Source organism: Physella acuta, unplaced genomic scaffold (assembly GCF_028476545.2).
Source record: "Physella acuta isolate Inbredline_101_S28 unplaced genomic scaffold, ASM2847654v3 ptg000036l, whole genome shotgun sequence".
NCBI lineage: Eukaryota > Metazoa > Mollusca > Gastropoda > Physidae > Physella > Physella acuta.
The window spans coordinates 747,016-761,630 of record NW_026731556.1 but is presented as its reverse complement, the minus strand read 5'-3'; the positions used below and the strand labels follow the sequence as shown (position 1 = coordinate 761,630).

Here is a 14,615-nt window from a genome sequence, read left to right as displayed (position 1 = left end):
TTAAGGCGTGTTCAACATGGCTTCCATGTTGTTGATACATTCGCTCCCCGCGTGGACTGATGACGATTGAGACATGCGCAGTTGTCTAAAAGCAAACACAGCACATCCACATCTCATGTACTGCTGTCGTATTCTCTCCCTCATTACAAAAAATAAATAAAAGTAAACGCAATATTTATTTGAACACCTCAACTAAACTTAGCTGTTTTGTCTACTGACTTGTTTATGAGTAGTCGTAGCCCCTGGCCAATTATAGGTGGGGTGGGAGTCGCCTAACGGGGTATAAAAAACAACAAACAGGTGATTTTGAGCTGCAATACTGAATTATATACTGTCAAAGTTAAGAATGTAGACCGCCAAATAGGCGTGGCCCTAACAGAAGAGCGCTAGACTGTTAACCCTAAAATCAATAGAAACGTAACTGAACCCATCCAGCCCTGATGGGTACCTAGGTCACGTTAGGGGGTCGAGGTGGCTGAGCATAGTGCTGACAATAATATCCCTGCATATGCCGAGGGTCAGAGAAACAGGTGAACTCTACTTCACTTGCCTTTAGGACTTTCCTTTAGGGTTCCTAAAATGGAGTTTTGTTTAACAACACATAGATCTGTGTGAAATGAAAGTAAAAAAAAAACTTGCTAGAGGATTGTAGTGATTGGTGGGCCAACTTGAAGCACTATAAATAATGTGGTGGGGGTGCCAAATATATATCCCCCCCCCCCACACACACACCGTTGGATCTGGAATGGGTCACTCCGCCTCTGGTCGGTGTTCGGGGCATAGGATTTTTAAAATAAACTGTCGCTCCGTGCGTGTGTTTATGCGAGTGTGTAAACACGCGTGGTGCCCACGCTTTGAGACCCCCGGCCCTAGACATGTTCCAGAGATCTGCAACACCTGGTCTGTTGCCAGAGCTGTTTGTAACTACAAAGACATGGATGCGTGTAAACAGATGCAACATGTTTAAGTCTGATGTTAAAATAGACGTGTGGGATGTATTAAAAAAACTGCAAAGGTGCCATTAGGATTAAACATACTAGAATAGATCTTTTACGACGAATTTAGTATTTTGATCACGATTCCGGTTTCTATATTTATGTATATATATTTTGTCATATTTGAGATAATTTGTCCTGATATCATTAGCACTTGAGATATTTTGTCTGCGATATTTTGTCTGAGATCATTTTTTCGTTTTATCATTTATCATGTCCTGATATCCTTTGTCGAGATCATTTGTCCTGAGATAATTTGTCAATGAGATATTTTGTCTGCAATTTTTTGTCTGACATCATTTGTCTTGATACAATTTACTGTCACGATATATATATATATATATATATATATATATGTATATATATATATATATATATATATATATATATATATATATATATACACATCATTGCTCCATTTCGCCTCGGGAGACAATGTGTACACCAAGAGAATAGGAATCCCAACGATGCGTACTAGGGTATTAGATGAAGAAATCACGGGTTGCCAAGTCACGGTGATTACTCTCTCAACCTTGGCCGGTATAGAATGCTAGGCAATATGTTATGTACCAGCTTTGTGTGCAGGAGTTACCGAAAGAGAATCCGAGTTAGTAAATCTATCGCTTAAGGGGCTCTACGCCTGTTTGATTTCGGAGTTTTCTCTCCTAGTTCAGTTGCTGTCTCCAGCTAACGAGCTTCACCTTCTTACAAAAAAACTGAACTAGCCGACCCGCGTCGTCTTGTCCATGAAGAGAATTATATTTATTGATACTCAATCGTTTTTGTATGTCCGTATACCGCAACATATTTCACCTGTTAGACCACGGTATCGGGTTTTATAATGTCATAATCAAACGTAGCCGGGTTTAATTTTCAAGACCCTAGTACAGTATTTATCAGAACTGTGTGCGTTCACTCAAATCCGGTTAATTCTAAAAAGGGAACCGAACTTGGAGACTTTCGGAAATTAATGTTTGCTGTACCACTCGACCACGCATCGGTATAACATATGTCGTGTACGTTCATAAAGTTCACGTGAATCAGCACTACACTCAAGAATAAAATACTTAAAAAAAACTTTTTAAAAAACCACGTTTTTCTTGTGGACTAAAAAGTAGAAAATAAAATTTTCTTTTGTGCTTCCTCGAGCTGTGCAGGTTCTTGTGATGACTGACAAAAAACGTGGGTACGTTCACCATCAAATTTCCCGACCCATCTGCCCGACCCACGTTTTTTGTCAGTCATCACAAGAACCTGCACAGCTCGAGGAAGCACAAAAGAAAATTTTATTTTCTACTTTTTAGTCCACAAGAAAAACGTGGTTTTTTAAAAAGTTTTTTTTAAGTATTTTATTTTCTCCTTTTTAGTCCGTTGCTACACATGAAAAACGTGGTTTTTAAAAAAGTGTTTATAAATACACGGACTAAAAACTTGAGCGACCAGGATTCGAACCTGGGTTGTCGCGGCCACAACGCGAAGTACTAACCACTATACGATCACGGCCAGCGCGCTCACATCGATTGGGGCCGAAGTAACTGGGTCAATAGGCCTCCAGTCTTGTCGGTATCTTTAGAAATCATGTCCTCAATTTTATGGTCCTTGGGGCGTAATTAAATTAAGCTAATTACGGTCACTAATTGCTAGTTTTTATGATTGCATCTGAAATTGTTAGGCGAAAGTAGCATGCATGCCAAATTTCAGGTCTATAGAGCAATCAGAAGTGGGCTAATTTTCGATGTCAATTTTAACAACAAACATCCAAACAAACAAACAAACGCGAAGCTGAGTTAAGAAAAACGTGTTAATAAAATAGCTGTATTTTATGTTGGTGTAGAATTAAGGTTAAGGTCAAAGCGAGATTACGCTAACGTAAGTCATAGGAGACGAAGAGCTACGATTAAGATTGAGGTTATGGTTAAGGTTAAATTAACGATTAACACTCAAGGCAACGTGTATGTTAAACAAGCAAGAAAATATTGCTCAAATTTGTCAAGTTTAATTTTTAAAGATGGATAGACCTTTGTTTCATCGCATCCCATATTAGCTGAACATGTTTGTCTTTAGGAAACCATCATCTTGCTTGAAATCAAGGCATGGATTTCACATCACACGAATTGGCCCAAGTAAATGCATAACACATACAAATAGAAAAAAAATGTCAGGACCTTAATCGTCCTATAGTTCAGCTCCAATGTGACATTTACCTAAGCGTGTTTACTTTTGTCTCCTGCTGAGAACTAAATTAACCTGAGTTTTGTAGTCTGAGCTGTGTTCTTAAGCAACAAACTATTCATCTAAATCTGTTAAGCTGACAAATAAATCTCCAGTCAAATGACGGAGAAGGATTTTTTCTCTCTCTCCAACTTTCGTCAGACAAAATGCTCTTTCAATATCCGGGCAATTAGCTGCGTGTGTATGCCCTGCCTGGTCTAGTATTTCGTCAAGCGAAGATAACTCGCGTTTGGTGCTGACATTTCGAGTTCTAAATCTGCTCTTGTTTAAGTTGGCACTGAGCGCTTGTTGCTCCTGTCCCAGATTCACCAAGGCTGTGTCTTTCTGGAGATGAAATCAAAAGTTTTAGAATTGTAGCCTTACGGTGGATGTTTAGCTCTGTCTAAGCTAAATTGGTACTAATTAACAAACCAAACATGTATTAATAGAAGAAAATAACGTCTTTATTTTTCCCCTAGGGGCGTAGGGGGTGGGGGGGGGGGGGTAGTGCGGCCGCCCTGAGCGCCAACCATAGTGGCGCCAAAAAGGGGTAGAAAAAATAAAACAAATCTTACTCTGTATAGCATTGCTTAAAAATATACACAGTCACAGTATTAAAAAAAAGACTTTACTTGGGTTTAAGTACTCATTTAGTTGTTTTCTACATCAAGTGTATGATATTTAAATATAAACTGTTTTGGTGTAGAGGGGGGGGGGGGGCGCTTTTTCGCCAACGTGAATAACTATATATAAATTTGGGGCGGGAGGGGGGATTCATAGTCCACCACGGGCGGCAGAATCGGTAGCTACGCCTCTGAGTCAGGGTTGTCTCATGGAGGTTCTACGATCTCTAGGTCTGATTCCGATCTCGAAGTGTTCAAGGTATCTTCTGTGCGTTCTATATCCCGACCACGCCTTCCCTCTATTTAGTAACAACATGCTGTGATGAAGGATGAAACTAGGCGTTGTGTAGACATAGCTAAGCTAAATATATCAAGTTATTATAACACCATGTCAAGACAAAGGCTCATGAGATTTGGTTTTGATCTGTTCTATCGTTCTGTTTTTACAATAACTTCCTTAATATCTGGTTCTTGTTATTGATTTGTTCTATGTTGTTTTTTTTACAGTAAATTCCTTTATATTTTGGTCCATTTGTACGTTTCATATTGCTGCTAATATGATTTTAGGAGAGTATTTTTCTCTCTCTCAACAACAAGAGTGAGAAGGGAAGGTGGTGGTGTAGAGTTATGGTCCTTGTTTAAAGAATGCTTTATTTTTAGGGGTAAGACGGAATTCCTAAGCCAGCTCTGCTTTCATCCCTCGCTATGAAATTTGTTTGGCGTATTTTTTATCAGGAAATTGGGCTGTTTTTTTTTTAAACCAAATAATGTGGTACATGTTAGAAAACATCAAAGGTTGAAAATAGTTTTAAGATGCGTCATAGACACATCTTGCAAATGAACATCATTTAAACATTTCCTAAGAATAACAAGTCATGCCTAGAAAAGTTTATACCGTTTGGTCAAACAATTTTTTTTGGTTATGATAATAAATGGCATATATGAAATTGTAATAGAAATGAACATCAGAGATAAAATGGTTGTGAAGATACATAAATGGTGATAAAACCATAAAAAAATAAAGTTATAGAGCTCGTGAAGGTAATTTGATTTTAGCATCATATTGTTCCTCATTTACGATACTTTTCTTTGAGAAATCTAACAATAACGATAAAGTAAACAGAAAAACATTACGAAAAAATATGCTGAAAAAATATAAACATAGTTTTATGTCTTCTAAAATACGCTATTATCACACTGTGTACTTTTATTTTTTATTTTTGTGCTATGCTGTATTGTCATTTGAAATAAAATGTTTTGATAAGAATCAGAAAATATTTACGAAAGGTATGCATTTCATTGTGATTGTTTTTTTAATGCCTACGTAATCGTATTACCAAATTAAATGGAAAAAATAACATGTAACATTTGTTTTAAGTCTAGTAAGAGTTTTTTTTTTAATCTACCAAATGAGACACGGGTGTATGTCTAAAGGAAGTACGCTAATAATTTTAAACTTATTACTGACGTGTTCTATCAAGGTATTTCTACAAAAAATACAGAACTAGACTGAACAAAAAATGCATAAAACTCCAGGAAAAATGTTGACAACAGCATCAATCAAGTTTTTTTTTTTTTTTTTTATGCGAATGCAAGTTATTTTAAATAGACAAAATATTTTAAAAGCAGAGAAATTGCGTGAACGATAAAAGAAATAGAAATAATGTTAATAAAATCTAGCTAATCAAGTAATTCAGTGTTTAAAAACTAATTACCGGACTATACCCCACAAGTCGAAGAAAATTTCTTTTCAAAATAGTTAGGGAAAAAAAGAAAAGATTTTTTTCCCCTAAATTAGGTCAAACAGTTTAAAGGGAGGTAACTTGCTTGGAACTGCCTCAGTGCGTTTCTGTTTTTCAGTTCAAATGAACTGGAGTTGTCGAACGTTCTAATATATCTTGTTAGTTTCTGTTGTTCGCATTACTTCAGCTCTCTAGGATAACAAAGCGTAGAAACGATTTTTCGCTTAGCATTTCACACAGGCGAGTAAGGTTTAAATATCCAAAACAGACGCTCGAATCGGTCTACTTCTCTTTCACAAGCTTCTGTTTATTGTGAGATTTTTCATTTTTACACTTTTTTTTACAGTAAAATTATCTGCTTTTAATTATTTTACAAATGGTCCAGAAAATAACATCTTACGTTTGCTATGGCGTACTCTTGTCTTCTTTTTTAATTCTTGTTCCATGAGTTTGTCATTGATGATTTTTGTTTCAAAGTTGTAAACTACGCGTAAAGCTGTTCTGTAAAGCGAAGAAAGTGGAATAGCTTTTCATAAAAATTGTTTAAGGCAAGACTTTATTTTTAACAAAGCGTGCAAAAATAAAACTTTTTGTTTCTTTCCTTTTTCTGTATTTCTCTGTTTATCACATCGCTTCTACTTTTCTTTTTCATTCTATTTCTTTCTGTTTCTTTTTTTTATAAGCACTCATCTTCATTACAAGATGGATATTAACTTACTGTTGAAGTAAGTATCATATTTTTGCCGTCGGTGTATTTCGTGCAATGCAATGAATTTACGTATTACGATGATACGGAATTAGCAATCATCTTGAGAAAATAAATATCTGCATACATGAGGTCAATGACCCTTGTTTAACAGTCATTATAGAACGTTTACAGAATATCACGTGATCATCTAGAGCCATTACTTTGAGTCAGCGTTTGTAGTGTAGCTAGGAGATGTATACAATTATTGTGTCATTAAGGACACCACGAGGTATAATTAAGGAGTCATTAGTAACAATGTGTACCGAATTGTCTTAGTCTGAGCTTTAATCATAAATCAATTAATACGTTTGGTGTTTTACATTTTTTTGCAAGTAGGTACCAAAGCTATTGAATGGGATTGTTAGTTTAAGTATGTTTTCATACCTTGGCGTTATCCTAACGTTAACATTATTTAATTCTTTTCATTAAATTCCCTCTTATATTTACACTCACAACTATGCCAATGCTAAAAAAGAAGGCACCTAGAATACGTTGTCAAGCTTTTCTCACTGTTTGTTTGAATATATTGAAAATAAACTCCATATTAAACATTCTCCATCACCTTCCCAAAAAGCTCATTGTCACATACATCACGTCCCACCCTTCAATCCTTATTTCCCATCACTACATGAAACTATGTATAGACGACTCTAATTTTTTTCATTGTTTGATTTTTCTGTCAAATTGTCGTAATCATTGTGTTGGTTGATTTCTTTCAAAACATGCAAACTTGTATCTCTTCAATGAAAATACAAATAACGCATAAACATAAGAACACTACTATTTTTATCTAGCTCTTTTATTCTCACTAAAACATTTTCCACAAAACTCTAATTCTATATCTACCGGTGACTTTAACCCTACGGTAAAAAATACCCAAGCAGTGAATACACTATTTATAACTGTACCTAAGGCGAACAATATTACCAACAACATTCTTAAATAGCACAGCCTGGGGCGACTGAGCTGAAACGAAAAAACTAACAAAACCTTTGTACACTGGCGACTTGGGATTCCTCGCAAGTCATTGGTGAGTGCTAAAAGACTGCTCTCTCTTGTACGTCCGCGCAGGAAAAAGAAAGAGAAAAAGGAGAAACAAAATGAGAAAGGAATGAAGCCTTCCGACTCTAATCTCTTTTATGGAGAAATACTCCCTGTGTAATAAGCGAATGTGTATTTTAAAAGGAGATTCGATAGCAAATTAGTTTTTTTGCAAAATGTGTAATAGCCGTGTGGTGTGCTCTTAAGCATTGACTCAAGGTGTGTTGTAGTTGTATTTTCTTGTAACGTGTCCATCACTTTATCCTGATTTGAGTTCCAGTCCTAACATTGTCTGTAACATTCGCAACCATATCGTGGGTAAGGGGTCCTCCATAAATGACGTCACACTCGTAGGGGGGGTCCGTAATTTTGTGACGATGTGTGATGAGGGGGAGGGGGGGGGGGGGGGGGTTCAGATGTTGCGACGTCACACTTTCGCATTATAAAAAAGCAATGTTAGAAAACGAATTTTAGACGTTATTTCGGATTTTAGATAACTGTTTTAATAAATTGTAATAGTTTAGACAAGATTTTAGAAAAATATCGATTTAAAAAAAAATTCAACTGCAATTTTGAGGGGGGTTGTAGGTTGAGGTCTGACGTCATTTTAGGGGGGGGGGGTCTGGCTTTTTGTGACGACGTGTGACGGAGGGAAGGGGGGGGGAGGTAAAAATCGTCAAAAAAAGCGTGACGTCATTTATGGATGACCCCTTAACTCATTTGTACTGTACACATTCAAATCCGGTATGCAATTAAGAGCTACTTTCGTTTTCAAAATTACATTTTGCTGAGCATCATTTAAAAAAAATGCATTTATTCAATAGTTCATTTAACATTCATTAGAATCGCCTCAAACTTCCTTTAGAATAAAATAAAATTAAAGATAGATTTTAACCTAGAATTATCTTTATTTTTTAAACCGAACAAATATTTACCATAAGCACATTTTTTGGTGTAAACGAGTTTAAAGAAAAGCAGGTCAAAGCTTGAAAAGGTAAACATTGCACGCTTCAAGTTTTCAAGGTCACGCTAATTAATAAAACAACTCACCTGTGCTCACATCGCTGTACACTGCTCACCTACATACGGGGGGGGGGGGGAGGTAAATAAAACACGGTGAGCAAGTGTTTCTTTCAGACTTTTCTCTTTGAGGGAACACTTGAAACTTTCGGTGGGGGGGTGGGGGGGAGTAAATTTTCCAGAGCTATGTGTGTGGACATTGGTAAAGGTATATATTTTCTAGATAATTTATATTTTGATCTTGGGCGGTAGACGTTAATCGGTATACAGGTATAATTTGGTCAATTCAATACTTAGCCGTTTTCGCTTTCGCTAACTTTAGGTAGATATTCAAAAGAGCTTCGTGGACTAAATACGTTTTTACCGAATTAAGACAGATAACAGTCGTCGATAGAGTGATCATTCTTGCGCCCGACCACACTGTTCTATAACACAGTACATAACTATGCCTAGAATACAACATTGGCCTATACAGTAATAACTAAACCCGCCTGTATACCTTACTGAGTAAGGCTTACTCCCTATTTCAATTCTATACTAAACCCGACTTTATACCTTACTTCATACATCATTCTAAACTAAACCCGACTTTATACCTTACTTCATACATCATTCTAAACTAAACCCGACTTTATACCTTACTTCATACATCATTCTAAACTAAACCCGACTTTATACCTTACTTCATACATCATTCTACACTAAATCAGACGTTTGCAGATCAGACAAAAAATTATAATCCTTTAGATACGTTTTTATCTTACCAGCTGTGTGATAATACCCCGCCTTTGATGTTTGTAACCGACACACTTTTATGTTTGTGACCTACCCAGAATTCCACGCATATTTCTATTCATTCACTTAACTCACCTGGAATTTAATAATTTACCTTTATTTCTTGACAGAATGGAAGGTTTGATTGACAGTCTAAACAAGGACAAGTGGCAGGAGATTACAGCTGACAAAAAATCTGGTAAGGTCGTTCATCATCTCATTGTTTTAATTGATTTTGGTTAAATAAGAGAGTATGTAGGTCTAGCTATTAATTTAAATATATATATATATATATATATATATATATATATATATATATATATATATATATATATATATATATATATATATATAACTTGTCTAAAGCAGTTAAACATTATCGTATTATCACGTAACGTCGTTCATCGTCTCATTGTTTCAATTGATTTCAGTTAAATAAGATGGTATGTAGGTCTAACTAAATAAAAACAAAAGATAGAATTTGCCAAAAGCAGTTAAAGGTGATCGTAGATCGTAATGTCGTTATCTTTTCATTATTTAAATGTATTTCAGCTAAATAAGATAAGGTGTATGTCTAACTATAAATAAAAACAAAAACAATATAAGGAGAGAGGGAGGGGTGGTCAGGCTGAAGCAGATCCTATATACAGGAAGCCAGACGAGATTTTAAAAAAAACTGGCTTATTTTAAATTTACATTTTAATTTACACGCTATTGCATGTTAATTCTATCAGAGGCGTAGCTAGGTGCCAATCCTTATTAGGCACCAAACGGTGTAGATAAAACATATACAAAGATTATCCTGAGTTGCATTACTGAATTATACAACGTCGACGTTAAGAAAATAAGAACGCTATACGGTCTTATTTAAGTATGTATATATATATATATATATATATATATATATATATATATATATATATATATATATATATATGAAAACGTTTAAATACAGTACATTGCATGCATTTAACAAAAAAATGTCAAACAGGCATTATTAATGGCATGCTGATTTGGTATATAAATAGCAGACAAAGCACACGCTCAGTGAGACGACTAAAAATACACGTGAACACATTATTGTTCGAATTTCTTCGCGCAACGCTTGTTCTAAAAATAGATCTAATTTTTTTCCGTCTACTCTTGTCTGACAAGCGATAGTTATCCTTACACATTAGAACAGGCCCATCTTTGTGAGGGACGACAACTTCAAGATAACAGGAAAATAACGTGGTTTGGAAATGTTAACTCTCCATAAAATATGTGAAATGTATAGTGCGGAATAAAGGCATTTTGTTAGATTAAGACAGTCTAGTTAAGTTAATAATTCAACCTTACCCGCTTAAAGGGTCTGTAGCTTGGGTTACGGGATTTTCTATATTAAAACAGTTGTCAGACTAAAAGAGTATTCCGAAGGGGATTAAATAGTTTTAGGCTGAAATGGGGGTATTATTTTTTTACGAAAACAAGAAAAAAAATAGACTGAAATGGTGAAATAATAGGCGACTACAAAGGTGGTGTAAATTAGGACTCATAGCTTAAAACAGGAGCCATAGACTAAATAGGTGACTAAACTAAAAGATGAAAGAAAAGCCTATCAAACATCGTTGTACATGGTCTTTAACAAACGACGTAAAGAAACGACGATTTACAATATATGGAGCTTTTTTTTTTTTTATAAATTAAATACGTTAACGTAGTGAATGAAGTTTCGTTTGCGTTCATTGTAAGGGTAGGCAACCAATAAATTAGACATTAAGTATGTATTTTTTGAGTTACCTGCCTTTTAATCTCAAAATTTCAAGAGCTTAATATTAAGAATCACGCATTATTCTCTGTGTATTTACTACAATTAAAATAAGGCACAAAGCATCCTATTTCACAAATCACCCAACTCCACAAACCACCAACCTTCATCTTACATAAAATCTTTTCCATTCAGCTGCTCTGAGCGGCGTTAGTTTCTAGAGCTTGTAAGTCTCGATCTCTCTCGTTTAAAATTTAAAATCTCGTTAGCCAGGGAGCGATATCCGTTTTCGAACTAAATTAATTGTAGGGAACATGATTCCCATTGATGCAAAAAATATTGTGGCTATTTGTTTATAGGCAGCACTTTAAGATTTTTAATATGCCAAGAGTACCCGCAATACAAAAAAATAAATTTAAAAAATGATAAACTTTATACTAAAAAGAGAATGAAATTAAGTACCGGCATGCCCAGGCTATTATACTAATATACTTATATTGTTTTTACGTATATGTCAACTTGTTACGGATTCGACTAAATAATAACAAACTGTACGCGTTTTTTTTTAAAAATAATCATAATCTCTTGATGTCTATCATTATCATTTTTTTACGATTTTAAATAATTTTACAATCCCGGCAGTAATTGTTGTATTATTTTTTTTTGTTACCGAATTTACTAAAAATATTCATTTTTTTTATTTGGAAAATACTAGCTGGCAAGTACGTAAATGAGAAGTTGCAAGCCTTGTTAATTTTACATTTAAATTGTTTTAGCGGAGTTGAGTCTCCAATCCACTTTTAAAAAACATGGAATACATATCAAATCATAAACTTGACCTTAAAATTAACCTTCACCTTACACACAACCTTGAACGCATACCTAACCTTGACCTTTCAGACGGCTACCAGGAGTACCACGTGAACCCCCACGCCCACAAGAAACTCGACAACACGAGTTTCGGCTACATGATCGAGAACGACTCCGTCGACCCGAAGAAAGTCGTCTTGGAGTTCGCCCTCAAGGACCCCATCAAGGCCGCCTCTCTCTTGGAGATCAAGCTGAACGCAGATGGCACCAAGATCGTTGGGATGGACCTGGATGGTGACATCGTGGAGCTGAAGTAGAAGTGTCCTGTTAGTGTAATCAAATTTAATCAATGTATGTTTTACTTGAACGGCGAATTAATTGTTATCACAACATTAGAATACATTTTTTTAAAATTCTTTACAGATGAGCATTAATTTTTTTTTTACTTCGTATATAGATCTACAAGAAAGTAAGATGAGCATTATTAAGATTTCAAAAAATATAATGAAGTGGCATTGAATATACCAATAAAATTGATGACATAAAAAATTTAATAAAATAAATCAATTCTCACAATAGAAATTTTAAGGTTTTTAAAGGTAAAAACTATGACTACTTTTAACTCACACAAATTTTAATAAACTATTTTAAGATCCGATTAATCAAATAATTTATACTAACTATTAATAAAATAGTACAATTTAGTCCCTAGCATTGTTCCGATTGATATTTCAACAAGAAATCATGTTTATATATTTTGAGAAATTCGCCTTAGTTATCTACCCTTCCTGTATTTCAATTGTTAATTCCCTTTAGCGTATTCCCTTTCCCCGCCAAATTCCTTATCGTATTCACGTGTGTCTGCCTGCATACAAGTACAACAATGTGGTAGATGTTGTTATCATCTCAACCATCTTCATTTTACTTTTATTTCATAATTGATTTTTTATCTTTTCGTTTTTATATGTATGTACTGAACATTTTTTTATAACGAAATATTTTTATATTTAATACTCCACTCCCAGGGTGCAATATTAGCTTACATTCTATGCATGTTAGTGTGGTCCCTTTTATTTTTATTTTATAAAAATTTGTGAAAAAAATAAACTAAATGATAGCATTATTTTAAATTACATTTAAAATAAAAAATTAAAAAATTTATCGTTGTGGCAGAATAAATTTTGTGTAAAAAAAAAAACCTAAAAAAAAATAATTTTTCCAATACAGACCCCGATTTAATAGCATGAATATTTAACCACGTAATGAGTAAAAGACACCAATCAACTAGTTTCTATGTCATCACGATTATCATACCGATGTTGTTAACATGTAAGCCAAAGAAAGTATTTATTATATAGAGGCAATTGGCTGTGATCCCAAATACACCCCCCACCCTCCCTATGATTGTCACATAGCATGTCTTCATCGCTGGTTCGAATCCCACGCACACACACAATGCAAACCTCCATCTCAGTATGTTTAGAATAACGAGTTATAAAAACAACAGTATATTACAATAGAATTTCAACTTAACCAAACTTAAGAGAGTAATACTTTAATCAATGAGGTTTTTATCTAAAATTTAATGTTTCTGAAGCGAAAAAAAATATTTAAAAATTGTAGATGGGTTATAAAATGTAAAATGTTTATGCAATATTCTATTTAAATTACACACTGATCATAGATGTATACTTTATAATTTTATATGGCTTGTTAAAAAACGTTTGGTCCATAATCTTTTGGTCCATAATCTCTTGGTCCATAATCTCTTGGTCCATAATCTCTGGTCCACAATATGCCACTGTGGTTCCTCATGGATTTACATAGAAGAAAGCATGTTCTGATATGAAATAAAATAAATTTTGTTTAAAAATATTTTGTCTGAGTGCTGTTTATTTTCTTGTCTTACACACAACTAGTACTGAGACTTCTTGGATAGTATGTTCATGCAGTTAAGTTAGAATAAAATGTGTTAAATAAAAGATTCCTCTTTAGACCTAACGATCCATCGTGCAGATGAAGTAGAGTTTATAAGCTTCCTGACCTCGACATATAAAGGGATAATGTGATCAACATTATGCCCAGACGCCGTAACGAGAGTTAGGTACCTTTCAGAGCTGGGTGGATTCAAGGACGTTCCACTGACTTAACCATGATTCGAGCTCCTGACTTTCGGCCTAGCGCTCTACTGCCGTCTCTAGTGTGTAGGGTTAATATAATTCACCTAGTCATCGTCTTTGCTGACAACTTCATAAAAAATGCATATAGCTGCTACAATAAACAGATAAGTTCCAGTGAATTAGAAAGTAGTCAAGTTAAATAAGAAGCTACGGAGTTCGGGCCTACGCTACTCAAAGATGTTAAGGCTCGTTTTAAGATAGCGTTGCATTAACTAATAATGTCGGGTATACACAACCGGATCTACTCGAATACTGCGTTACAAGTCTCTCACTGGAATCTATTCAGGGGTCCCTAAGTGTGATGTTGGACACTAAGAATAACTGTAATAAACCAGGATCCCCACCATATTCATTTTTTTTTTCTTTCTTTACGGATATCACCAACTCAGGAAATGTCTTTCATTAGCCAAGCAGGCCTCCACACGGCGAATTCCGACTAACTGGCTTGGATATCGGTTTGATTACCCTGTATCTAAAGCTTCTGTCCTTTGATTCTCATCAGGCTTATCTTCCACCTCTTTTTTTTTCTAAACTAGCTAATAAATCAGCCACCGCGACAGTAAAATAAAGCTTTGAAATGATAGTCTTTATAGACCATCACAGCGTATCATATGCATGATCATGTCCACAACAGCCTGATCGTCTACATATGCCCCACCCTAAGACAAACAACCTCTGGGTACTGGGGAGAAAAGGTTAACGAAAACTCTCCAACCTGGAAAGG

General features: G+C 34.9%; 1 protein-coding gene across 1 annotated transcript in view; it reads left to right on the top strand.

Moving 5' to 3' along the window:
* The window catches only part of LOC131942696 (uncharacterized), a 54,853-nt gene extending 41,269 nt beyond the window's left edge, over nucleotides 1–13,584 (top strand). The window contains exons 2-3 of the mRNA XM_059302608.1: nucleotides 9,286–9,353; nucleotides 11,802–13,584. Coding sequence (XP_059158591.1) covers nucleotides 9,287–9,353; nucleotides 11,802–12,028 — 294 coding nt within the window. The 5' untranslated portion in view covers nucleotide 9,286 and the 3' untranslated portion in view covers nucleotides 12,029–13,584. The remainder of the gene's footprint in view (nucleotides 1–9,285; nucleotides 9,354–11,801) is intronic.
* The last annotated feature ends 1,031 nt before the right edge of the window (nucleotides 13,585–14,615 follow it).